The 27,400-nt window shown below is 36.6% G+C and overlaps 1 protein-coding gene and 1 pseudogene across 4 annotated transcripts in view; one reads left to right on the top strand and one right to left on the bottom strand.

Moving 5' to 3' along the window:
- Positions 1–23,035, top strand: part of USP18 (ubiquitin specific peptidase 18) — a 29,149-nt gene extending 6,114 nt beyond the window's left edge. Inside the window, exons 2-11 of one of the 3 annotated variants that reach the window (XM_081311477.1) lie at positions 2,835–3,091; positions 4,060–4,156; positions 5,013–5,158; positions 10,304–10,383; positions 10,663–10,809; positions 11,241–11,303; positions 11,841–12,008; positions 20,536–20,667; positions 21,207–21,256; positions 22,587–23,035. In XM_081311477.1, the coding sequence (XP_081167603.1) occupies positions 2,941–3,091; positions 4,060–4,156; positions 5,013–5,158; positions 10,304–10,383; positions 10,663–10,809; positions 11,241–11,303; positions 11,841–12,008; positions 20,536–20,667; positions 21,207–21,256; positions 22,587–22,632 (1,080 nt within the window). In that variant the 5' untranslated portion in view covers positions 2,835–2,940 and the 3' untranslated portion in view covers positions 22,633–23,035. Of the gene's footprint in view, positions 1–2,817; positions 3,092–4,059; positions 4,157–5,012; positions 5,159–10,303; positions 10,384–10,662; positions 10,810–11,213; positions 11,304–11,840; positions 12,009–20,535; positions 20,668–21,206; positions 21,257–22,586 lie in introns of all 3 variants that reach the window. The other 2 variants (XM_081311476.1, XM_081311475.1) reach the window with 2 other exon arrangements.
- LOC308658661 (deubiquitinase OTUD6B-like) lies at positions 14,678–16,192 on the bottom strand (annotated as a pseudogene). Its single transcript has one exon. The product of its transcript is annotated as a deubiquitinase OTUD6B-like (transcript).
- Positions 23,036–27,400: the final 4,365 nt, after the last annotated feature.

Below are 27,400 nucleotides of genomic sequence, written 5' to 3'. Positions count from 1 at the left end.
CACTGTCTTGTTCTCCTGCATTCCCCTCAGAGTAATTGGCATGTGATTTTCATTATCTATTTAAAAAGTTTAATAAATAAATGAATAAAAAAATTAAAAAGTTTTATCGTACATGATTATATTGATGCATAAGCAATGTAATGTTCCATTGAGCTTGAGTTTAAATCTAAAGAATTCACATTATATATGTTATCTTCTGGGAATCGTTTTTTCGAGTTAACATTATGTTTCTTTTTTTTTTATTGGTTGTTCACAACATTACAAAGCTCTTGACATATCATACTTCATACATTAGATTGAAGTGGGTCATGAACCCCCAATTAACATTATGTTTCTAAGATTCAGTATCTTGTGACGTACATTATGGTTATTCATTGATGAATAAGTGAGTGATATCCTTGTATTCTGCTATACAAGCTGTGCTGCTATGAGTATTGGTATAGATGTCTCTGGGGACACATGTAAAAATTTCCCTTGCAGTCTGGGTGTGTTGTTCAGTGGCAGAGTATTGCTTATTATGTCAGGGCCCTTGGTTTGATCTCCACCAGTAGAATAAACTAAAACAAAACAAACAACCAAAACCCCAGAACACTTGGAATTTTGGGGTTGAGGTTGAGTGGATGTTTAACTTTAAAAGATAATGCCAATTTTTTTCCCAAAGTGATTATACCATTTTATGCCCCTATCCTTGTAGTAGATAAAAATTCTATTTATCCAGGTCCCCGGGATCAGAATTTTTTTCTGTGCATATTTTTAATTGACACATAAGATTATACATATTTATAGATTACAATATTACATTTCAGTACGTGTTTATAATGCATAATGATCAAATTCTATTAGAATTCCTAATTGTTACCAGTTGAATAGTGTAAATTGCTATCTCATTATGGTCTGGATTTGAGTTTGCATGTCTATTAGTTAAGCAGTTATTTTTTTATAAAATTAAAATTCTGGAACACTTTTATAATTCTTCCATGTCAAGTTTGGATTTGTTTATGCAAAGCTGCTTATAGTCCTTTGCACACACTCACATCCTCTTTCCCCAAACTCTTGATTTTTTTTCCAAACTCTGATCTTTTGTGTACAACCTACTGTGCTTCAAGATATCCCTTGTTTCAAACTGTTGCCTCTCATCTTTAATAAACTCAGTTCCAGACTCACCTCTTTCATGAAACTTGCCCTTGAAAATGTCAATAAACTTACATTCTATGTCATTTAGCCTCTGAGTCCTGACCAGCCTCTCACTCTCCATGGGCAATGACTATAAGCTAGTACATGCTGCCACATGTATTAAGAATCGTAAAGTCAGATATTAAAGAGAGATTAAAAAAAAGAATTTAGGCCTTGGGGTATTGAACTCAGGGCCTCTTAACCACTGAGTCAGATCCCCAGCCCTTTTTATTTTTTTATCTTGAGATAGGGTCTTGCTAAATTACTGAAGCTGGCCTTGAACTTTCTTCAGTCTTCCTGCTTCAGCATTCTGAGTTGCTGGGATTAACAGGTGTGTACCACCATGCCTGGTAGAACCTTGTACATTTTAACCTGGTATTTATTTCTAAGAATCCCTCCCAAAGGTAGCAAAAAAGTTCTAGATAAATAAAAAACGATTTAGTGCCTAATGGCCAGGTGGGCTATAGGGCTGCAGATTTATTTACATAGGGAAAGGAGAATCATTGAGGAAATCTTGTATATATGCCCTTGGGTGGAGAGCCAGGGGCCTAGAGAATACAATATGGTTGTACTCTCCAGCTTAGACCTGTGGTTAGGAGTAAGAATACTGGAGGAGAGAGAAGCTGAATACACACGTTAAAGCCCTTTCAGAAGGAATATGATTAAATCAAAAGGCACTAGACAGTGAGAAGAGCTGGGTGTGTTTCCCACTTTCACATCAAGCCCCCATGTGGGGATGTGAGGGTATGTTGACTGCTGTGTGGCAGTGACGTGGCTGCTACCTAGTGGAGATCTGAGGGAAGTGCGTAGTGTCTTGGTATCCATGGTTATGAATTTGTTGTAAAACACATGAGAGATCCCTCCTGGAATTGCATGCTGGGGAGAATTTACAGGTGTCAGGTCTGTGTTGTCAAGAGGAAGTCAAGAAGTAGAATAATTTAAGTACTGTAGTTTTTATGTCCTCATCCATAGCTATGATTTTGTCATGTACCTGGACCTTTGGTTTGCATGGAGAAGTGCTCAGTTGTATTCTGTCAAGAATCAATGCTTCTCTGGGCCTGGGGAATGTGTGTCTGTGAACCACCACATCCACAGGTGGAGAGACAGCTATTCCTCACATTAGCATACAATTAATTAATTATTTGAATAGCTCTGTGCATAAAGTTCACAGGAGCATAGACAACATCCAGGCCTTCCTAAGGACCCAGCACAAGCTTCCCAGAAGACAGAACATTTTGTTGGAACTTGGATGTCTGTAGGAGTATCCCAGTAAGTTAGAGGTGTGGATAGCAAGGAATTTGCTGTGAGAAGCCTTTAAGCTGTGGAAGTGACACTTGGGAATGGGAGTGAAGAGCAAAGAGACACTGGGCTTCTCATCTGGTCCCCTTGGTGAATGTTAGTTACATCATTTATCAAAAAGAGAATCTGGAGGTGGGGAGAAGAGTTCAGGGTTAGGGTATGACAGTCTACTCTGGAGAAGAACAAATGGAAACGAGGGTCAGGTGTATCTAGCTTAGTTGTTATTTACAGCCCTTGAGCTTTATTAGTCAATATCCCTAATCAGTGATCTCTTCTTAAGACTTGGAGCTTAGAAATCAGAACTTATTGAATTAATATGCTTTTCTCCTGTCTTATCCTTATTAGATTGTGTGTTTTCACAGAGGCTCTGCTGCACCTGGCCCATGTGAGCTCCTCCTGGAAGTTAAGTGGTGGAGTCCTGAACACCTGCCAGGCAGCCTTGGCCTGGGGATTTTGGAGTCATCATTAATGGACCAAGTGTTCGGGTTCCTGAGAGAAACTTGCCAGTTAATCCTGGCTGAGTCTCAGCAGTACCCGGGAGAATCCACCTCGAAGAAGGAAGAGAACAACAACATGAAGAGGGAGAGAGAACATTTCAAAGCCTGGGACAACCCTCATGGTCATTAGGACCTCTTATTTTTCTCTTTTTGACTTCATAGAAATGCTTCATTTACTTACTACACTCGGTTGCACTAGAGCTTTTTGGTTAATGGGTCCACATCACTTGTGTCTCAGTTTCTCTGTCTGTGGAATGGAGATAATAATAGTACTGAGCACAGAGGGTTGTTCCAGGGATTAAATGAGATAATCTGGGGAAACGGCTTTAAACCAATGCTTGCCACGGAGCATGCAGCATTAGTTTCTGTCTTCTCTGTTACCTTTTACAAGTCTGTGTAGAATCAAAATGCTCTTACTGATTTGGGAGCAGAAATCTGCGATTACATGTTTTGATATTTTTACTGCCCTGTCTCTTATACACCAATGCCCATTCCCCAGGAATTCTGAGATTTAGTGGTACTGCTTCCCTTTTAAATTGCTCACCTGTGGGGTCTGGTGAGTCTGTGGTGGGAAAAGAAAGGTTGGTTGCTAGTGGAACAGAGAATTGTTTTATCTTTGGGTTTTCTCATAGTTTGAAAGTTTCTTCTGGATTTTAGTCTCTTGGGGTAAATTTAGGGTAGGTGGATCTTCCCCAAAGTTCGACAGCCATTCTGACACAGCTGTAGAGACCAGTTTGGGAGGAACCCATGGCACCCCAGTTATGCTTTCAGAAATTTTTTTCCCTTTGCTCTTCCAGCAATTGTTTGTGCAGAACTGCTTGTATCATTCATTTGTCAATGCATGATACACTTTTTGGGTGACATCTCCTTTCTGGTGGACTATTGAAACTTGTCTTGTTATTTAATTTCTCAAAGGTTCAAGCATATCTCCTCTCAAATTTGTTTACAAGTTCCCTAGTGAATTCTTTGTACATCTGAGATATTTCACAGGGTTTCATGTCCTCAATAGATGCTAGAAAAACACTTGATTTTTGTTAAATCCTTTAACTGTGCTTTACTTTCAGTATTTTTTTTTCTTTTCCTTTTATAGGCCTGGTTGGTTTACACAACATCGGACAGACCTGTTGTCTTAACTCCCTAATTCAGGTATTCATAATGAATGTGGACTTCACCAAGATATTGAAAAGGTAAGACTATTATTCAGGTTAATTGATATGTATATTATTTTATGTTTTTTATTCAGTTACAGTGACTTGGACTTTAGAAGTCTTCTTTCAAAAGTTGTCAAAGAAAATATATTTTTTTCTGCTTTTCTGCATTAGAATTGCTTAAGAAGTTTTAAAAATACATAAATACCATATCCCACCTCCATTTACTTGATTTCAGTTGGTCTGGGTTGGGGCCCAGACATTGGTACTTTTTAAATGACTCCTTCTGTAGGTGATTTTTAAATGCGGCCAGGATTGGCAGTCATTGAATTAGACCAATGTCAGAGAAACTGTCAGTGGAGCCAAGTGTGTGCAGAGTTAGCATACTCATTCTTTTTGCCCTGTGCACTCTTCTTTTTTTTCTTCATTGACAGGAAAATTGAGAGATGCCTATAATTTAAGGAATCATTGCCTAAATACATGCCATCCCTTCATGTTGCACTTTCTACCCAGGACTTAACTTAGCATTTGCCTTTTCTATTTGAAGTGCTTCAGACTGGACATTTCACTGCTTGCCTCTTATGTGAACCCAGAATCTGGTGCATCTGCCCTTTATTCTAGCATGATTATTGGTTGGGGTGGAGTTGCTGAGGCAGCAGTTGTGTTGGTCCCCTTCTCAAGGGTATTCTGTTTAGCCAATTCACTAACATGGTGGTTCTTTACCTTGGTTACCCATTTAAATCATCTAGGTCCCACCCCCAGATTTCTGATTTAGTTTATATGGGGAGTGCACTGGACATGGAGATTTTTTAAAAGTTTCCTAAGTAATTCCAGTAGGTACCTCACATGGACGACTGTGGGTGAAAGGAGGTTCCTGGCTGTTCTTATTCGACAGGATAAAAGTGCCAAGGGAAGCAGGAGAACAGAGAAGAAGTGTTCCCTTCCAGCTTCTTTTGCTGCTGGAGAAGATGCAAGACAGTAGGCAGAAAGCAGTGCGACCCATGGAGTTTGCCTACTGCCTCCAGAAGTACAATGTGCCACGTAAGACAGTCCTTTCAGTTCTGGCTGCTGCCTACTGATCTAAAGAGGCTGGGAGCCTGGGAGGCTCCCAGAGAGTGAGGAAAAGGGCAGTGAACGAATCAGGGCTCCGTACTTGGTGCACATCTGTGGTTGTGGCAGTTTGTGAACCTGAGATAGGAGGATCCCAAGTTCCAGTTGGCCTGGCAACTTAGTGAAACCTTGTTTCAAAATAAAAAATTGGGGATATAGCTCAGTGGTACAACACCCCTGGGGTTCAATCCCTAGAAACACACACATACACACACACACACACACACACACATACATACCACACAATCATCAAGAAGGAAGTGAGGTGACCCTAAGCCCCTTATTTTTAAAATTTATTTTCTAGTTATAGGTAGACACGATATCTTTATTTTATTTTTTATGTGATGCTGAGGATCGAACCCAGTGCTTCACGCATGCTAGGTGAGCATTCTACCTCTGAGCCCCAACCCCAGCCCCAACCCCTTATTTTTAAGGTATTGGTGAATATCTGAAAATTTTAAAAACTTTTGTTTATTTTAATATATATTTTTTTGTGATTATTACCAGTTTACTATTTTTTCCAATGGTTTTCTTTTTACATTGGCATAACCATACGTTTATGGGATATATTGTGGTAATCTGATACATTTTTTATACGTGTGTAACAGTCAAATCAAGGTCATTAGCATTTCCCTTTCCTTAAGCACTTTCCATTTCTTTGTGTTTCGAAGCTTTGAACTCCTCTCTCCTAATTGCTTATAAAGTACATAATAAATAGTTGTCAGTAGTCACTCTACTGTGCTCTAGAACATTAGAACTTACTGCTACTATCTAACTCTAATTTGGTACCTGCTATTCAACATCTTCCCATCCACCCTTCTCTCTACCCTTCCTAATTTCTAATGGCTACCCTGTGACTTTCTCCTTCTTTGAAATCAACTGTTTGGTTTCCACATATAAATGAGGATGTGTGGAATGTGTCTTTATGTGTTTGATTTATTTCACTTAACATAATGTCCTCCAATTCCATCCATATTTTTGCAAATGACAAAATTTCATTCTTTTTAATGGCTGATTGATATTCCACTGTGGATAGATTCCCACATTTTTTCACTCATTCATCGATCCATTGGTGAACATTTAGTTTGTTATTATTTCTTGGATATTGTGAAGAGTGCTGCAATAAATGTGAGAGTCAGATGTCTCTTTACCCAACTGTGTGTATTTATGCCAGTACCATGCTCTTTTGGTTATTGCTTTATAGTATGTTTTGAAGTCAGGTGTTGTAATGTTTCCCTTTTTGTTCTTTTGGCTCAGGTTTGCTTCAGCTCTTCAAGGTCTTTTGTGGTCCCCTATAGATTTTTTTTTCTAGTTCTGTGAAGAATGTCATTGGTATTTTGATATGAATTTCATGGAATCTGTAGATACTTTGTGTCCTCTTCAATTTCTTTCATCAGTGGTTCATAATATTCATTATAGTGTTAAGTCCATTTGCTCTATACTATAATTTAACTCTGTTGTTTCTTTGTTGGTTTTGTGTCTGGATGATTTGTTCACTGATGAAAGTGGAGTATTGAAGTTCCTAAGTATTATTTTATTAGAGTACATCTCTCCTTTCAGTCTAAGAATGTTTGTTTTATACACTGTGTGCTACTGTGCTGGGTGAATATATATTTATAGTTGTTATAGCTTCTTGTTATCTCTTTATCATTCTGTAGTTATTTTCTTGTCTTTTTTATAATGTTTTCCTTATTGTCTATTTTTTTTTCTGATGTAAGCTAGCTACTTCTGCTTGGTTTTAGTTTCTGTTTGTATGTTATATATTTTCCTGTCCCTTAATTTTTAATCTGTGTGTATCTTTACTTGTTAAGTGATTTTCTCGTAAAGGTATATTTTTAAGCCTTACTTTTTAAAATTCATTCATCCAGTCCGTGTCTTAATTAAGAGATTTAACCCATTTACATTCAAGGATATTATTGATAAGTTGAGACCTATTTCTGTGACTTTGTTAATTTTTTTAGTTGTTTTGTGTATTTCTTGCTCCTTTCTTCTTTTCTTGTCCATTCTTATTGATGGGTGGTTTTTCTATATTGGTAGGGTGTGATTCTCTTCTCTTTTTCTTTTTGTTCCTGCTTGACCATTGAGTTTTGTACTTTTGTGCAGTTTTGTGATGGTGGTCATCATTCTTTCTCTTCTGCCGGACTCCCTTAAGCGTTTCTTGTCAGCCTGGTGATGAATTCCCTTAGTTTTTGTCCTGGAGACTCTTTATTTCTTCTTCATTTCTGAAGGATATATCTGCTGGGGATAGTATGTAGACTGGCAATTTTTTTGTTAGTTCAAAATTTCTTTCCTGCTCAATGGAGGATCTTTTAGATCAGATCTATTGGGACTCTTTTAAGCTTCCTGGACCTGAATATCTGTATCTGTCCCCAAGATTTAGAATGTTTTCATTGATGATTTCACTGAATAGATTTATTATGCCTTTTTCCTTCTCATCTTTTCTTTTGAGGGGTTACTAGGGATTGAACCCAGGGTGCTTAACCACTGAGTCACATCCCCAGCCCTTTTAAAAAATATTTTTTAGTTTTAGATGGACATAATATCTTTATTTTTATTTTTATGTGGTGCTGAGGATCAAACCCAGTGCTTCATGCATGCTAGGCTAGCCCTTTGTGTTTGTTTATTTTGAGAAAGGGTTTCACTAAGTAGCTTAGGGTCTCACTAAGTTGCTGATGTTAGCCTCGAACTTGTGATCCTCCTGCCTCAGCCTCCCAAGTCACTGGGATTACAGGTGTGCTCCACCATGCCTGGCTCCTTCTCATCTCTCAATTAAAAAAATTTTTTTTGTAGTTATAGATGGACAGCATGACTTTATTTATTTGCTTTTTTTTTTTGTACGTGGTACTGAGGATTGAACCCAGTGCCTCAAATGTGCCAGGTAAGCACTCTGACACTGAGCCATAGCCCAAGCCCTCCTTCTCATCTCTTGTAGCACCCACTGTATGAATATTTGCTTATTTAATTGTGTCATGTGGACCTTAATGGCTTTTGTAGTTCTTTAAAATTAGCTCTTTTTCATTTCATTTCTTTTCTTCCCCCCAAAGACCTGTGTTCAAGCTTGGACATTGTTTCTTCTGCCTGAATAGTTCTTCTGTTAAGGATCTCAAATATATATTGTTCAGTTTTTAGCACCACAATTTCTGAATGGTTCTTTTTTATTTTATCTTTGCTAAATTTCTTATTTATGTCATGAATTCTCTTTGTATTTTTCATTGACTTGTCTGTCTGTATTCTCTTGAATCTCAATAAGTTTCCTTAAAAGTCATTCTTTTGAATTCTTTGTCAGGTAATTTGATGACTTTCTTTTCTTCAGGGTTTGTTGCTAGAGAGTTATTAGGTTCCTTTGTAGATATTATATTACCTTGTTTTTTCACGCTTTTCTTTTTCATATGTTGGAATTTATGCATCTAGTGGGTCAGTTTTCTCTATTAAAAAAAGTGAGTATTTGTGTTTCAGATTTAGAGGGAAAACTCAACTTCTCCCCTTAAGTATAATATCTTTGAGTTGTTGATAGACTTCTGTTTTATTTATTAATTTATTTATATGTGGTGCTGAGAATGGAACCCAGTGCCTCACACATGCTAGCAAGCGCTCTACCACTGGACTACAACCCCAGCCCTGAGTTTGCTTTCTCTTTTTTTGCCAGAATTTTCATTGCTTTTACAGTGGAACAGATTTATGGAGGCCCTCACTTTATCATTTCAGATGTATTTTTTCCTTCTTTTAGCCTTTCATGGATACAGGAAGGAAAGAATTTTTAGGGAATTTTTCTTTGAATTATGATTATTTGGATACCTGTTCTCCATTAGAATAGAGGTTTCTTGGTGACAGAAATTTTCTTTGGTATGTTTTTTTCATGGCAATTTTTATGGCATCTGTCTTGTCCTAGCCGATGTTAAGTATGTTGTGGGACAGGCAAATGACTATTTCTTAGATGAATGGGAATTCTTGGTTCTGGGATGGCCAGATGATGGCAAATTGTCTTTAAATGGTAACATGATCCAATTTCCTTTACATCCAGTGTCAGCTCTGTGGTAGGACATAATTCTTCTGTACACTATTCCCTGGAAAGCACCAATTTAACCCTACTAATAGATTGTTTCTCTTTTGAGTTTGGAATTCACTGCATTGGAATCAATCTATTCAACTTATATGTAATGTTCACTGATTGAGTGCTAGATACTATAGTGCCAGGTTTCTATGCATAAGGAAATAAGGCTGAAAGAGTCTTTGCCTCCATGAAACTCACAGTTTAGAGTCAAGACAGACCCAAACCCAAACCAAAACCAATACAAACTAAAAAATGTTAAGTACAAGTTGTGATAAGTATTATGAAGGAAAGAAAATGTTGTTTGGGTGTAAGATTTTTGCTAATTTACAATAACTACCTTTTCTTGCAATATCTTTGCATTTTTGCACTTTCTGTCCTTTTCAAAAATAGCCCTCAGTGTGTTTTTCATCGTCTTTAACTTTCTAGTTTTCTTTCTAACAATACTATTAAATTTGGTTATATCTGCCTTACTTTTACTTATAAAACAGATATAGACTTCACTGCTTAATTCCTGCTTCCTCTTATCTATCATCATCTGACTGTAAGATGGTCCTTTCCCTCCTTGTCCTCCAAGGAACGTATGGGAAAACCTAGGTCAGATACAGGAATTGGGGATAGTGCTCAGTTTTTAGGGCACTGAATAAGAAAACACACCAAGGGACAGAGAAATGAAAGACTTTAGGAGTACAGTGAGAGCATTGGCTTTGGGTAGACACAGGAGTGAATTACTGGATCTATCTAGGTGGGTCCCCTGGTGACAGTAGAGATGGACAGTGAAATTTGGGTCATGTAATGGTTGGACTATGGCTTAAGTTTTTAGAGGATCTGTCAAAAATCAATATATAAATTACTTCTCATTTTTTGAGCACCTAGAATGTAGTGCAAACTTAGCTGTTTTGGGAGTGGGAGAAGGCTAGGAAAAGATGAAGTGGTGAATGTTCATGGGCATCTTGTTAGCTAGGGCACAAGGGCATGAGTAGTCTCCAGGGATCTCGCTAATTGTGATGTTACTTCTTTTTGGCCAGTGTTTGTCCAGCATGATGCTGCTCAGCTTTACCTCACAGTCTGGAACCTAATTAAGGACCAAATCACTGATATGGACTTGGTAAGATCCTGGAACAAGAGAACTCAGAGGTTTAGGATGCTACTCATATAACTCATTCAAAAATGTTTATGTAAGATGGAACAAAAGAATTAATTCATATACAATGCTTATTACAGTTCCATAATATAATTACTCTTTTGCACCTTTATATGTAAGACAATGAACTTTAGTGGCTACCATTTCTGGAGCTTTTGTCTTCTTGATCCAACTTCTGGTAATAGGCCTGAGATGGTTTAGGGCTTTTTCCCTGACTTACCTCTTTCCTCCTTCCTCTTGCAGGTAGATAGGTTGCAGGCCTTGTACATGATCCGGATGAAGGAGTCCTTGATTTGTCTAGACTGTGCCAAGGAGAGTAGCAGAAACAGTAGCATGCTCACTCTCCCTCTTTGTCTTTTTGATATGGACTCAAAGCCCCTGCAAACACTGGTGAGAAACTTTTCTTGGTGGATTTGAACAAACCAATGTTGCCAATCCCTCGTTGCTTCTTTTATCCACCTTTGGCTTTGTATTTCATTTCTGTGGCTTTGTTCAAGTTCTCCTTTGGCAAAATCAATCAATTAATTAATTAAAATTAATTAATAAAAACTTCTCTTCTACTTTCACTTTACTCAAAATGTTTCCTTAAATGTGCTCCTCCCATTTTATTTCTCCAAATAGTGGAATCTTTATTCTTTTTGAGATTCTACTTAATGTACTGCACTGGGCCAGACATTTAGGGGAGCTTGGAGAAAACTGGACATAAACCTTGCATCCCTACCATAGGGGTATAGGGGATTGTTCTCTAGATGGTAAATACCAACACTGCATTTTTCTTGTTCTGGATGAGACAGCAGGATGCCCTACACTGTTTCTTCCAGCCCAGGGTGTTGTCCAGCGAGTGCTTCTGTGAGAACTGTGGGAAGAGGACACATAGCAAACAGGTACTTATTAATTCAGCTACTTCACTAGTCTGGGTTTGCCCCTAGTGGACTTCCTGATATCATCTTTCCAGACCCCTAAGGGTACCTCAAGCTGGTTGAGGAGGGAATTTGGATTAGGCTAGTATCTGGTGTTTTAGGGCTTCTGATTTTCATAGCTGTGGATGTGGCTTCTCTCTCACTGAGAGAAACAGAGCCTTTTAAAGAATAGAGAAGATTCGAAAGAAGTGTTTAGGTTTTCCCCTATGAGATAGACTAGCTTTCTAGAGCAGACTCCATGGTTACTCTAGTTTCAGGAGCCTCTGCAGAACCCTGGGGCTGCTGGTGCCTTCTGTGGAAGATGTGCAATGGTGTGGTCGTCAAGTGTCACATGACTCTTGCAGGAACCCAACAGATTCAGGGAAATGGAGCCCTTAACTCTATGTTAGATCATGCTGAATTCCTCTTTTGGAGAAGAACATTCTACTAGCTCTGATATTTTTCTGTCTTTCCATTTCAAGTGCTTTAGGACTTCACTCCAAAGTGATTTTGCTTTTTCAGGACTTGAAGCTGACCAATTTGCCCCAGACCTTGACCATCCACCTCATGCGATTCTCCATCAAGAATTCACGGACAGAAAAGATCTGCCACTCACTGTATTTCCCCCAGAGCTTAGATTTCAATCAGGTTCTTTCAAATGAGCAAGTCCTCGGTGATGCCAAGGAACAGGTGAGATGTTCTTTCCCATTATATATCAATCTTATCAGGCACCACAGCCTTAAGATTCTGCCTTCCTGGACCCCTCAGCTGCTAGAAGTCGCCTGCTCAGAAGTTCTATAGTCCACATCAGTGATGCAGTCTGTGTGGTAGAGTGATGTCAGGTTCCAGACTGTGATGGTGGAGTCAAGCAGCATCATGCTGGGCAAACACTGGCAAGGTGAATGGGAGCAGCTCAGTTAGTAAGGTCTGCTTCCTCTGTGTCATTCTTTTATCTGAGAAATCTTTTTTTTTAAAGAGAGAGAAGAGAGAGAGAGAGAGAGAGAGAGAAAGAGAGAGATTTTAAAAAATATTTTATTTTTCAGTTTTCGGTGGACACACATCTTTATTTTATCTGGTGCTGAGGATTGAACCCAGTGCTCCGTGCATGCCAGGCGAGCGCGTTACCGCTTGAGCCACATCCCCATCCCCTATCTGAGAAATCTTGTCCTCTGCTGCCATGTTGGGATGTTCAAAGGGAGGAAAACCCAATCATAGCTTGGTGTGATTCATGGAAGCATTCATAGATTCAAGACACACTTTTTTTTGATTTAATTCATTCATCTTTTATTCTTTTGGTAAACATCAGATAATATGAGCAAAACTACATTGCTCACAATAGTTACACACATACTTTTTTTTTGCTTTATACAAGCTGTAAACATATTTAAGTGGATAAAATTCTTGGCTAAAGACATATTCCAGAAATGACATATAATTTTCCAAATTAGGACAAAAGAAAGCTTATGTAATTTCCATTAGACCATCATCATACAGCAAACCAAATTAATATATGCTGCTTTTTTCCCCCCTCTGTAGTGCTAAGGATTGAACCCAGAGCCCTGCACATGCTGAGCAAGCCCTCCACCACTGAGCCATATCCCAGTATCATATGCTGTTTTTAAACTAATATCTGCCATTTGGGGGTGGGGGTGGGGAAGAGCTTTTTTTTTCAGTTATACAAATATTTATCTGTAGTTTTATAAAAAACAGCTAACCATACAAATCTTGTTCATAACTGTACTGACCCTTTAAATTTTTTTTAAAAATTAAAAAGGTTAGCAGAAAATAAGATAAACTGGGGATGCAGCTCAATAGTAGAACACTTGCTTTAGCAACTCTAGGCCCTAGTACCTTAAAAAGAAAGAAAGAAAGAAAGAAAGAAAGAAAACCATATAATTAAGAATATTTTAACTCTTCTTGTTTAAAAAAGAAAAACACCAATGAGTTATTTTTAGAATACTTTTGATGATGGTGGAATTTATAATAACTAGGTTTCATAAAATTTTATTATTTCTTAATGCTGATATTTTAAAGTAACAGATTTACTTCAAAATACACCAAAAGCATTTAATATTCTTGGTTTCCTTCTTTTATAAATTTCAGATGCCCCAAAAAATTCAGATTAAAGGTAACAAAACAGGTAGCCTTCAGAATATATTGCTTGGAGGCAAAATGTACTTACTTGCTCTAGTTGACCACAGTCCTGACCAGCTTCCTACAGTGTTAACTGCTGGCCAGGTGTGACTGAAGCCTTTTTTTGTTTGATATTGGAGATTGAACCCAGGGGCACTTAACCACTGAGCCACATCCCCAGTTCTCTTTTTATTTTTTTTTAATTTTGAGACAGGGTCTCACTAAGTTGCTGTGGCTGGCCTTGAACATGCAATCCCCCTGCCTCTGCCTCCCAAGCTGCTGGGATTACAGGCATGTGCCACCAAGCCCAGTCTGAAGCCATTTTTAATATTATAAACACAATATTTCCTCATAAAAATTATAATGGAGCAAAAATTCCAATGTTATAATAACATTATAAGTTCCCAGATACTTGTTTGATTTTCTCATACACTGTCATTTACCTGGCACATGATAAACAATCAATAAATACTTTGTGCATGAAAAAAAATTCAAATGTTATAAACTTGATGCTAAATCTTACCCCCTTATATCTTATATTTCTAACTTGGGAAAAACAGATCAAACCAAATAGATCTCGTTTTCATAATATTTCCTTACATAATAAATTATCAGATACATTTGTATATGTGGGTATTATCTCTTAGAAAGAACACTATTGTGACTGATCTGAAATTTAAAATTAATAATTCACACAGAAAACTACTGCAAACTTATTTTACTATGAAATTCTTGGTGCCCAAACAGTGGCTTTCAACTCAACCCTTTATACAACATAAGAATTCTCAAAATAATTGAGTTGAAGAAAGTGGCATTAATAACAAAATAGTGTCAAGGGCTTTTATCTAATCCCAGAGAATGAGCAGAAGGGGACAGATCTTGTAAGACAAACTGGAAAAGAGAAAGAACGTGAAGTAAATGTGGCCTTGGCACCTTTTGCACTGCAAAATCCTCAACTTACAGAAGGAAAAGAATGAGAGGCCACAAAATGTCAGTTAGTGGAAAAGGATGCAGGGAAAGCAAAACAGCTGAGTAGTGAACAGAAACCACACTAGAAAATATAAAAATAGGCAGTTAAGAAGAGAATCAAGAGATGACACTAACTCCAGTCTGAAGTTCAAGAACAGCAAAGAATAATAAATGAATTAGACAATGCTCTGTCATGTCTTGTTAAAGTTATACACAAATAAAAGGCAAATCTCTAATCTTTAGAGGTTTGAATTTGACAGTGAATATCTATTTACCTTTGACTTTGTCTCATTTCTTTAAACTTAATAACTGAATAAATATTTAGAAATTCTTAATTATTAAAGCAAGCTTCCTAGCTGCACTGACAGGCTACATAAAAACTTCACCCCACTAATCCCATCAACAGTAAGGTTACTGAAGTCAAGTTCATTTTATAAGCATTGATTAAATTTGCCATCACAATACCACTTTATTATAATGACAGAGAATGAGTCATTTCATTTCTAGAAAAATTACACTGAAATTTTCTTTGGAAAATTTTAGTAGTGGGATGAAATTTTTAAACATTTAAAAATGTATCCTTAAACAGAACAAAATATCCAGGATGCTATATAAATAAAAATGATAAAAATGTATCAGTAAACAGGGTATGACCTTGGTCTATAAGTGATATTCTCCACATCAATTTTTAAGTTTCAAAATACCACTAAGAGGATACTGGTTAAAGTTTATCTCTGACATATTTCTAAAAAGCCTGGTAGTAAGCTTATTTTTAAAATTGATTTAAGGTAGTTGTGTTTTCAGTAGCATTTAGAACAATTTAGCACTTGGTAGCAATACTCAGATCGGCACACTGTACTAAAACATAACTGTGTAACGTTTTGTAAACTAGCTGCAATTTTCAGTAGCTGTGTTCACCACCCGTGCAACAGAATTATAATGTTCTCCTAATCCATATGCATGTCTCATATATACAAGTATTAATGGTTGTTTGGAATATTCTTCACCAACTACAATAGCAGGAGAATCTGCTTGTATTATCTCTATTGGTGTTTGTAAAATGTGAGACAGAGCTCTTAGCTCAAGTTGGCCTCCCCATGCAGCTGTGTTTACAATATCATCACAGTACTTTTCAAATTCTTCTGGAGTATACATATTTCCTGAATTAGGATTCGTTAAAAATGGCAAAAAGTCCTCCACATGGCTTTGCATATATTCAACAGTTTGACTTCTTAAGGCAGCCACAGTCACAGCACCGTCCTGTTCTTTCAGTTGATCCTCAATGGCTCTATACATACAGTGGCCATCAGATGGAATCTGTTTAATTTCCAACTCTCTGGCTGCCAATATCTGAGCAAGTTTTTCACTTTCTACATGTCTAGCTCCAGATAAGTTCTCAATTTCAGCTTCAGCTATCCTTTCCTCCCGCTCCTTTTCCAATGCAGCTTTCTTTTCCCGTCTCTTCTGTGCTTTCGATATCCGAGTGCCAAGTTTGAAATATTAACAGCAACAGAATCTATCTTATTCTCCTTGCAAGTCAGTCTCAATTGCTCCAGTTCCTCTTTATGTTTCTGTTCCATTTCTTTTTCCAACTTAGCAACATCTTCAGTGAGTTGCTTCCTCCTTTTTTTGTCATTCTTGGGAACAGCATTCTTCATGCCCTGAATTTTGGCTTGCAACTCCTTCTTCTCTTTTTGATGCCTTCTCATCAGCTGCTCCTACTCATCAAGGTCTTGGGTCAAGTCTGATTCCATGACGACTGGGTCGCCGGGCACACGCGTTGGAGACAACCTGCAGCAGGAGCCTAGCAGACACCTTCCACCCCTCAACCAGACACACTTATTTTTTAAACAATATTTAAATGTGGTCTTATGGAACAATGGCAGATGTTATCATCTCACTCTTACTACCAGACTTTGCTGTTGATTATGACTTTAATTTTCTCTTAAGATTCAAAAAACTTTCTTATTTCTAAACATTGGGTCTGTACTTAAAGGGCTTGAAGGATTGAGGGAAGGAACTCATAATTCAGTTCTTCACTTTTAATTTTAAAAAACGTGCATTGATGAGCCACACAGTTCTATCCTGACCCCTGCATCACAAATGGTCAGATTTCATACTTTTAAAAAAACTTGATTTCATTTATGGCTCTGTAGACATTTGTGTATGCTTGAATGGTGCTTGCTTTCTAGTTTTTATTTGTCATATTCTCTTATAAAATTTGCATTATTTGGCAAAAATGATGTTATTTTGAAAAAAATAACACATGGAATAGGTATAAATGGATAAGTGCAACTTTATTATTAAAATAGCCAAGGCCTACTTTGAAGGTAATAAGAAAGTAGTAAGTTGATTGGGCCAGATTTAATCAAAGGAAAGTTTCATTTAGTTGTCATGATATGACATTATATTCATTTATGGATATTATATTAATTTATTGGGAGATGCTGAGGAAAAAATGACATAAATATCCTTTGTTCATAGGTTTGAAATACTACATTTAACAAATTTTGCATTTCCATATATATGGGTCAGTTTTTAGAACATTGTTTCTTTTACATTTTCTGTTTGTCTATTTATGCTCAGAACCATGCTATTTAAAAAGTTAAGTAAAACCTTAAGTCAGGTGCTGTGGCCCATACCCATAATTCAGCTACTCAGAAGGTTGAGGCAGGAGCAACCCAAGTTTGAGGCCAGACTGGGCGACTTACTGAGATATTGTCTCAAAAGGGCCCTTGGGTTCAGTTCCCAGTAATGAAAAATAAATTAAGGACTAATGATATGTTACAACAATATTCAGTTTATCAGGACCTCATAGGATTCTTCTTTTCTCTCTTTCCAGTTTTTCTTATTTCTCCCTACCTAGTCTTGCCTGATGAATTATATTTAAAATTTTTTCTGCTTAAAAAAGACTTTGTTATTAAAAATTTCAGATACATACCAAAGCACAATGAATTCACATGTATCCATCAAAGAGCTTAACAGTTTCCGAAACTAATGGTCAATCTTGATCTATCTCCACCTTCATACTCTTCTTTTATCCCACCCTTAACTAGATTCAAGACACACTTATTTTTTAAACAATATTTTAAAGCAAATCCCAGACATCATGTGCTGAATTTTATGAATATTTCATTATTTCTCTCTAAAGAATAAACACTCTTTTTCTAAATATAGCTATAACTGTAACTTATAATTCCTTAACATTTTCAAATATCTAGCCAGTGTTCAGATTTCTTCTTTAATCTGTGTGGTTTGTTTGAATCTAGATCCAAACGAGGTCCATGTTTGCATTTGGCTTCCCTTTCCCTCCTCCTTCCCTTCCTTCCTGCTAAATTTATTTTAGGTTTTGCTTGCCATTTTTTTCCTTGTAATTTATTTTGTTGAATTTTTTATATTCCATAATTGGCTGGTTGGTGTCATTTAACATATTCCTCTAAACTCTACTATTTCTTATAAACTGATCATCAAATCCAGGTATTGTTCTGCATTTCAAAAAAAGTTCAATATAGAGTCCTTAAGTAAAAGAAGTATAGAGTAAGTGGGGCCCTCCATTTTGAGTGAATTAACTTCACTTGCTCTGCCTCACACCCTATCCCCTTCTTCCATTCCATTTCCAAAGTCTCAGGTTAGGGGTGTTTGTATGAATGTGGAGAAACTAGAATGAAGTGTTCCTTTTTTAAAAAGTACTTTACAGAAAATGCAATTTTATTTATTTTAAAAAAATCTAAATTAGTAATTGATTTTTACTTTTTACATGCTATTTTAATTTTAATAAAATAAATTCAGTATTACATAGAACAAGTGCATCAACTACACTCATTGTTGGTAAAATTTTAGAAATATTTGAATTGGTTAATTGATCTAAAACAACAAAAATGTATGCTTATGGTGTACAACATGATGCTTTTTATATACGTATACATTGTGGAATGAATGATTGGGTTAAACTAATTAGCATCTTCATTACCATATGTATACATATTTTTTGTAGTAAAAATATTTATAATCTATTTTTAAATTTTTGTGTGGTACTGGGGATTTAACCCAGAAGCATTCTACTTCTGAGCTGCATCCCCAGGCCTTTTTATGTTATTTTTCAGTCAGGGTCTTGATAAGTTGCCCAGGCTGGCCTTGAACCTGTGATCTTCCTGTCTTAGCCTCTCAAGTAGCTGGGATTATAGGTGTGTGCTACCATACCCAGCCTAAAATCTATTTTTTAAAGTAAAATTGCTGTTTCTAATATGTTACTGTTAATTATAGTTATTATAGTTACTGTACTGTACAGAGATTTCCAGAACTTCTGCCCCATAATGGAAACTTAGTATTTCTTGGCCAACCTCTTACCATTCCCCTCTACTCTAGCCCCTGGTAACTACTATTCTGCTCTCTGTTTCTGTTGAGTTTGACTTTTTTAGAGAGAAGAATTGTTGACACGTTGACTAACGTGGAGATCTTGCTTATAATCAATCAAAACTCTCTCTTATCAGTATTCCTTTTTCAAAGAGAATTATCTCTTTTTTGATTTTCTAAGATTTTGAGGGAGTAGAATGATTTACTGCAATGTCTAATGAATGCTTTTGGGCTTTTCCCCTAAATATTTCTGTGATATTCCATGTTATTGATACTTAAAAACATCAATTTACCCTAAGTTTCTCGCATAGGGTTTCTTTTTCCATTGCTAGATCATTTTCTGCAGATCAGTTTAGCTGAAACTTAGGTTTAGTTCTATTCCTTCTTCTCTCAATTTTTTGAAATTTTCAGAAATTCTAATGGATTCAATAATTGTCTCAAACTGAAGGTTTCTGAGTCCATATCTTCTGTTGAGTTTTTTTCTTGGTCTCCACACCAGAGTTTTTACCTTCCAATTTAATATTCTCACATCTAAATTCATTGTCCTTAATTTCAAACAGTACTGTTTTATGTTGACTTTATAGTATCAACATCTACCGAATTACCAAGCCAGAAATCTGGGATTCATCCATGTGATGCCCCCCAAGCCCCTACCTAATTCAATCAGTTACAAAGCACCTTTAAATATTTCTGCCTAATTTTGTACAAATCTGTCCCTTCATTTCTACCTTTACTCTTACGTTCTTCAGAGTATGAACTGGGTTTCAGCCTACCTCTTTCATTTGTTTTGGCCTTGGTTAAATTATCTTTTTTTCTAGAGCTCAGATTGTACCTCTGTTAGATACAGCATTACTAATACCCACCTCAGAGTGTTGTTTATTAAATGAAATAATTTATATAAAAACCAACTGCATATTAAATGCCAAAAGTTAGCTAATAATAATGATTATTATCACTTTAATGACCAACACTGATAGTAATCATTCAGGTTATACCATTTCTTCCTTGTAGTATTTTAATTTATCTCATTGACTTCCTATCACACTTGAACTTTCCATTTATTTTTTAAAAGTACATTGTTTCAGTGGTTTTTCTCAAAAATAAATCTGATGATGTTGTTTCTTTCCTTAAAATTGTTTGAATGTTTTCCCTCATTCATGGGATAAAGTTCTAATTCTTTTCTTTTTTAAATTTTGAGACAGGGTCTCACTAATTTTCCAGGGTGGCCTTGAATTTGAGATTGAGTACCTGGGATGAGAGGCTAAAGTTCTAATTCCCAACGTGGTCTGTGAAGATTATCCATTTTCTTAATATTCTTTGCTCTGTTAAGCTGCTGAATCTTTGCAGTTTCTGGGTTTGCATTAAAAATACTGCCTTCCTATAACTTGCCTGCTGATCTTATCTATCCTTGAAGGTCAGTTAAAACAGTTCTGCACTGGTAAGCTTTCCCTAGCCCCTTAGCCCTTCCTTAGGTGTTCATTCCTTCTTCTTTTTTGGGGGCAAAAATTGATTCTTCCAAAATTACCTGTAAATATACTTTTTTAAAAAATAAAACATGCCATTATAGTTTTGGTTTATATACTTGTTCTTCCATTAGCCATGAGATTTTTGAGGTCAAGGACTTTTTCCTATTATCTTTGAAGTACCAGTGCCTGACAAAGAGCAGGTAGTGAATAAATGTGTGATGACTTAATATTTCCTTTTTCAAGTCTGAGTTTAGAAAAAGAGGGGGTGAATCATTTTATGCTTTGTCTTCTTTCAGTCTGAAAGACAGTTTGAACTCTTTGCTGTGATTGCCCATGTGGGGATTGCTGACTTGGGTCATTACTGTGCCTATATCCGGAATTCTGTGGATGGAAGATGGTTTTGCTTCAACGACTCCCATGTTTCTTGGGTGAGAAACAACACCCCAAATTGCCTCTTACCCTGAATTAGCCACCTGTAATAAGTTCTGAGGATCTACCTGGATCCTCAAGACCAAGACACAGTATGGTATTGTTCTTTGTGTGTGAGGTGGGTTATGACTTCAAATCCCTATTCTGCATGAAGTCCCTATCTGGTTTATAGCTTTGTAAATCTCTATAAGAGGCCATTACCTCAATGTCCAGGTTTCTGGTGCTGTGGACTCCTTGCTCTGTGGCTCCTTGCTCTGTGGGAAACTTCTGTAAAGCAAGAAGGGTTAGAGATATGTAAGATATATACATACATATGTATATAACTCTGGGGAAAGCATGACCAAGTTCAAGCGGAGGAATGAGGCTATTAAAAAAGACTATTATGCGTGACATACTATAATTAGATGCTCCAGCTCTTGGGAGTTACTACGGTGGGTTTGTCTAGAGGAGTGAAAGAGGGCAAATTGCAGCATCCTATATTCTGTGGATATTTAGTAAATGGTCAGCCAGGTGCTAACTTCTGTTTATGTACTTCTAGGTGTCCTGGGAAGACATCCAGTGTACCTATGGAAATCCTAATTATCGCTGGTAAGAGAAGTATTTGGGTGATGGAAACCTGATGAATTTAAGCTGATTTTTGGAGCTGTATGGAACTCTCATGGACATAGCCACTGCTTATATTCTGTTGGCTTTCCGGGGACTAACCATTCAGCCTCATTTGTCAGCACCCATCCCTCTACACCATGGTGTTCTAACAATTTAGACTCCAGTAATCCTCAAGTATAAGTGACCATGTCTGCCATCTTCCCCTTCTAACTACACATAAGGAGTTTCTGCATTGCCCTCTCCTGATTTAACTTTTGTGCAAAATCCCCCTCACATTTCAGTACTCATGTCTTTCTCTGATCTTCAAAGTCTTATTGATTGACCTGATCATATTTATAGGGGCTTCTTGTGTGCTTTCATTGCATCTTGAGCATAACTCCATCATAGCAGGAATCACGCTGTTTTTAAGTTGTTTTGATACATCCTTTCTTTCACATTAGTCCTTTGTACTCTTTGGGGGGGGGAAGATCATTTTTTTCATATTTCTTTGGTATAGTGGCTTGCATTTAATAAATATCAAATAATACTTTTTAAATTGGTAACTATGGCAGGGAAAAAAGCTTTAACTTTATAAGTTAAAATAGAGAGACTGTAAGTTTTTCTGGCTGAGTTTCTGGATTAGGAGTGACAGTGTATGCCAAAGATGATATTAAAGATGATTTTCAGTTGCAGAGATAGGTTTTATTATTTGAAAGTAACAAATTAGGTGTAATTTGTGTTTGAAGCCTTTCTCAGACTTCTACTTTTTCATATTTCTCTTCTATTTCTTCTAAGCTATCTTTCTTACATGACCAGTCTTTGTTGTAGTTATTGATTGATCCATGATTTAGATTAGGGATTGTCAGACTTAACTCTGCAAAGGACCAGAGAGAAAATATTTTAGGTTTTACAGACCACAGTCTCTGTTTCAAGTACCCAACTCTGTCATTTTAGCATAAAAGAGGACACAGGCAGTACATGAAGGAATTAATTTAATTGGCTATTCTCCACTTACATTTATTTGCAAAAAACAGGGTTAGTTAAGGCTCATGGTCCCATAATTTGTCAACATATGATTTAGATATTAACTAGTAGCATATTAGTGGTTATTTCCCACCAAGTTACTATTTTGTTTCTCTCTGAAGAGTTGTTTTCTGTTGCTATAACAAAATACATGAGGCTGAGTAGATGAGGCTGAGTAGATGATGGATAGATGAAGATTTGATTCAACAGCCTGGAAGTTTGATAATGCTTGTCCTATCATGAAATAATAATATTGTTTCACTATCAGTGGTTCATTTTGCTATGCTGATGAATTTTCTCATCTTTCTAGGCAGGAAACAGCATATCTTCTGGTTTACATGAAGACTGAGTCCTAATGGATATTTATTCTATATCTTCAGAGATTGACAGACTATCATTTTCCTTTCCTATTCTTGGATCTATTGACTCTTGTATGAGATTTTACAATGGAAAAAAGCATCACTTTCCAACTGTATAGTTACATGTTATTTATAATCAGGTGGGGATTATGTTTTGGATCTGGTTTGTCTTTCAAAGGTTCATGTGCTGGAGACTTGGCCAAACATGGCAGTGTTGAGGTGGTGGAAACTTTTTAAGGGGGTGGGGCCTGGTGGGAGGTAAGTATGTTCATTGTTTTTCCCCTTCTTCATGATGATGATTTCCTTTCACTTCTCAACCATATTCTGATTGCCAGCTTGTTGGCATCATGCTGATAAGACCTTCCAGTCACCAGAATGTGAGCCAAATAAATGTCTTTACAAAGTACTCAGCCTCATGTATTTTATTATAGCAACAGAAAACATACTAGCCCAATTATCATACTAGTTAACAATGATACTGCACAGGTCAGAAACAAAATGTGTACTTTTATCTGTAGATCCTGGCCACATGGCTAGATAAGGGTTATCAGTGTTACTTACTTTGAAAGACATTAACCCTCTAGTTGGAGGATTGTATTTAGTTGAGGGAGTCCAAGTAATTCCCATGGAAGAAAACACTGGTAGTGGAAGGTATTTGGATAGCAAGGGACAGTGGTAGGGGAGTCAATATTTCAATATTTTACAACTATTGGGACCATACTTGTTTGTACTGACTGAATATCAGTTCCATTTATAATTTGTTACTCATTTAATTGGAAAATATGTATTGATCACCTGTTCTCCATCAGATAATGTACCAGACACAATAACATTCTTTCCATCAAAAGGAGTTTGCAGCTTAATCAGGGATAATTAAAACCCATAGGATACTGAAGGTTTGTGCTCTAGGAATTCAAAGGATAGTTAATCACTTCTATTGTGAGGCCTTCAGAGAAGACTTCAGACTGGAAAGAGGTTGGGTTGAAGAACAATCCATTTGTAGGGAAAACATACTCAGTGGCTTGAAAGGTTTGAAAAAATCCACACCTGGATTCCCTACACAAAGGAAAAAGTGGTTATGGGAAGGGAGGTGAAGCTCAGAATGTGGGAGGCTCAAACTAGCTAAGAAATTTGTTTCAAATTTGAAAGGAAATGAATTGAGGTGGCTAAAAAAGAATAATCATTAGTTGTGTTCTGTTAATTAATCTTTAGAGTGGCTGGTGATGTGGATTAGATAAAGGTATGATAGTGGAAATGGAAAGACATTCAGAGTCCCTGGAGCCATTTTGGAGGAAAATGGATGTGGGTGATAGGAGAAATCCAGAGAGTCCAATACCAACCAGTAAGGTGAGCAGGGTGGGTGTTAACATACTGATTTTAATGATGAATCAATTGAGATGTTCACATGCCTAATGACTTGTTTAAGATTTCATACATGATAAGTGGCAGATTTGAAACTTAAACATAAAATATGGATGATTTTAATTTTTTTAATTTTTTTAAAAACATGGTGTTTCTTTCTTACATTCCCTCTAGAAATATTCAGTAATGTTTTCTATACTTAATGTGTATTTATCACAATATTTGAGAAAGTACAGACTTATTTTTTTTTTTAGAGAGAGAGAGAGAATTTTTTAATGTTTATTTTTTAGTTTTCGGCGGACACAACATCTTTGTTTGTATGTGGTGCTGAGGATCGAACTCGGGCCGCAAGCATGCCAGGCGAGCTTACCGCTTGAGCCACATCCCCACCCCCTGGGTGATTTATAAAAAATATATATATTTTAGTTGTTGATGGACCTTTATTTTATATATTTATTAATTTGTATGTAGTGTTGAGAATCAAACGCAGTGCCTTATACATGCTAGGCTCTACCACTGAGCCACAATCCTAGCCCAAACATGGGTAACTTTTAAAATCATTTTTATTTTTTTTCCTTAAAAAGATTAGCCATGCAAGCATAAGTATTCATTGTAAAATCTTCAATGAATCCCCTCTTCAGAACTAACCATTATTAATCAGGTGTATATTAGTTTCTTATGGTGGTCCTAGCAAATTAGCATAAACTGAATTGCTTGAAACAATGGAAATTTATTGTCTCATAGTTCAGGAGGTTAGAATCTCAAATCAAGGTGTCCACAAGATTGACCCCTTGAGGCTTAGAAGGAGAACCTGTTCTATGCCTCCTCCATAGTTTCTGGTGGTTGCCAGTAATTCTTGCCATTTATTGGTTTGTAGCTGTTTTACTTCAGTTGCTGCCTTCATCTTGACATGGCTTTCTTATAAAGATGCCAGTCATTGAAATGAGGACCCACCTAATCTACTAGGGCCTCATTTTGACTTAATTACATCTGCATAGACCCTCTTTCCAAACAAGTTCACGTTCTGAGGCTACAAGTGGGCCTGGATTTCTTGGGGACACTATTCTAGTACAAGGTGTGTAATCTGTCTTTCTCTATGCATTTGCGTATATGTGTGTGCACACATATGTATACATACATATGGAATATATATATGATATGTATATATTTGGTACTGGGAATTGACCCCAGATGTGCTTTACTACTGAGTTTCTTCCCTAGCCACATCTTTTGTTTGTTATTTTGAGACAGGATCTTATTAAATTGCCCAGGTTGGCCTTGAACATGTGATCCTCCTGCTTTAGCCTTGAGTATCTGGAATTACAGGTGCTACTACCATGCTCAGCAGATATAAATGTTTTTTGCAAGTGGAGTGTGGTAGCACATGCTGTAATCCCAGTTACTTCAGAGGCAGGAGGATCACAAGTTCAAGATTAGCCTCAGCAACTCAGTGAGAGCTTGCCTCAAGAAACAAACAAAAAAGGAGATGTAGCTCAGTGGTAGAGTGCTTGTGTGAAGCCCTGCATTCAATCCTCGAAAACAAAAAATTACAAAATAAAGACAGAAATTATATTGTGTAATTCTACTCATTGCTTTTTTCACCTAACAATGTCTTGGAGAAAATTTTCTAAGTCCTTATATAGATTGAGAGTATCCTTTTAAAATGTTGCATTTGAGTCCATGGATAGATAACCTGTGATTTGTTTTTCCATTTTCATGTTGGTAAGTAGGGCGTTTTCATTTTTTCTAATACTTAAAAATGTAGATACATTTTTGTGCATGTTTATAAATATTCCTTTTTAATTCATTAATAAATAATAATAATACTTTTTTTTTTTTACAAACCCAGGGCCTTGTTTGTGCTAGGAAAGTGCTCTGTCACAGCTATGTTCCCAGACCTTCACTTGTAAACCCTTCTGAAGGTGCTAAAAGTGAAATTACTAGGCCAAAAGGCATGGATATCTATAAATTGTGATTATTACTGCTAAACTAATCCCAATCAACACCAATAACTTTTATAATCTTTTTATTGTTAATACTGTTTTATTTTTTAATTTTTTTTATTAGAGCCTTGTGGTTATGTATAGTAATGGGTTTTATTACTGTTTTTGATTGACAAATCATAATTGTGTATATCTGTGGGGTATAATGGTGTGTGTGTGTGTGTATGCATACAATGTGGAATGATTAAATCAACATAATTAACTATCCCATTGATTACCTTTCAGTTTTTTAAAGTTTTTTTAAAAATATGTTTTAGTTGTTGATTGACCTTTATTTATTTACATGTGTGGCTGAGAGTTGAACCCAAGGCCTCACACATGCTAGGCAAGCACTCTACCACTGAGCCACAACCCCTACCTTTCATTTTTAATGGTGAGACAGTTGAAATTTTCTCCTTTATTTTGAAATATACAATATATTTACTATAGTTACCCAGAATAGACCTGAAAATCAATTCTTCTTATGTATTGGAAGTTTTGTACCCTGCAATAAACAACTCTCCATTTTCTCTTTCTCTATTCCCTTCCCCAGTCCCTGGTGACCACCATATGCTTTACTTCTTTAAGTTCAACTTTATATTCATCATGTGAGATAAGGTGGTATTTGTCTTTTTGTGCCTGGCTTATTTCCCTTAGTATAATGTTCTCCAGAATCATCCATGTTGTCAAAAATTACAGGTCTTCCTCCTCCCCATTTTAGTGCTGTATAGTTTTCCATGTGTATATACACTCCATTTTTTTTTAACCATTTATCCTTTGATGGATACCTAGGTCATATATCTCTTTGACATATGGTTTTAGTTTCTTTTATATACTGAGTAGTGGGATTGATGGATGATATGAGGATCCTCCATACCATTTTCTGCCATAACTATAGTATTTTACATCCTCATTAACAACATACAAGAGTTCCATTGTCTACCTCCTTGCCAACACTTGATTTTGTTCATATTTTTAAATAAAAGCTATTCTAACTTAGTCGAGGTGATATTTTATGGTTTTAATTTGCATTTCTCCATTGATTAGAGTCCTACTGAGGCTCTGGGTTTGATCCCCAGCACTACAAGGAATTAAAAACAAAACAAAACATAAAAAAGAAGAGCTTTTGGCCTGATGGACAATTTTGGTAAAAGAGACCAAGTCCCCCCTTGATAGTATGGCACTTGGTTTTGGCCTGGTTAAAAAGTACAGCCCTTAGCTGGGTGCAGTGGTGCATCCCTATAGTCCCAGCTGCTTGGGAGGTTGAGGCAGGAGGATCCAGAGTTCAAAGCCAACCTCAGCAAAAACAAGGCACTTAGCAATTCAGTGAGATGGTATCTCTAAAATATAAAATAGGGCTGGGGATGTGGCTCAGTGGGTGAGTGCTCCTGAGTTCAATCCCTGATACCAAAAACAAACAA

The sequence above is a fragment of the Spermophilus citellus genome (genome assembly GCF_964194105.1).
Source record: "Spermophilus citellus genome assembly, chromosome: 10".
NCBI lineage: Eukaryota > Metazoa > Chordata > Mammalia > Rodentia > Sciuridae > Spermophilus > Spermophilus citellus.
The sequence above is the reverse complement of the archived record's forward strand: the minus strand, read 5'-3'. Positions and strand labels throughout refer to the sequence as shown.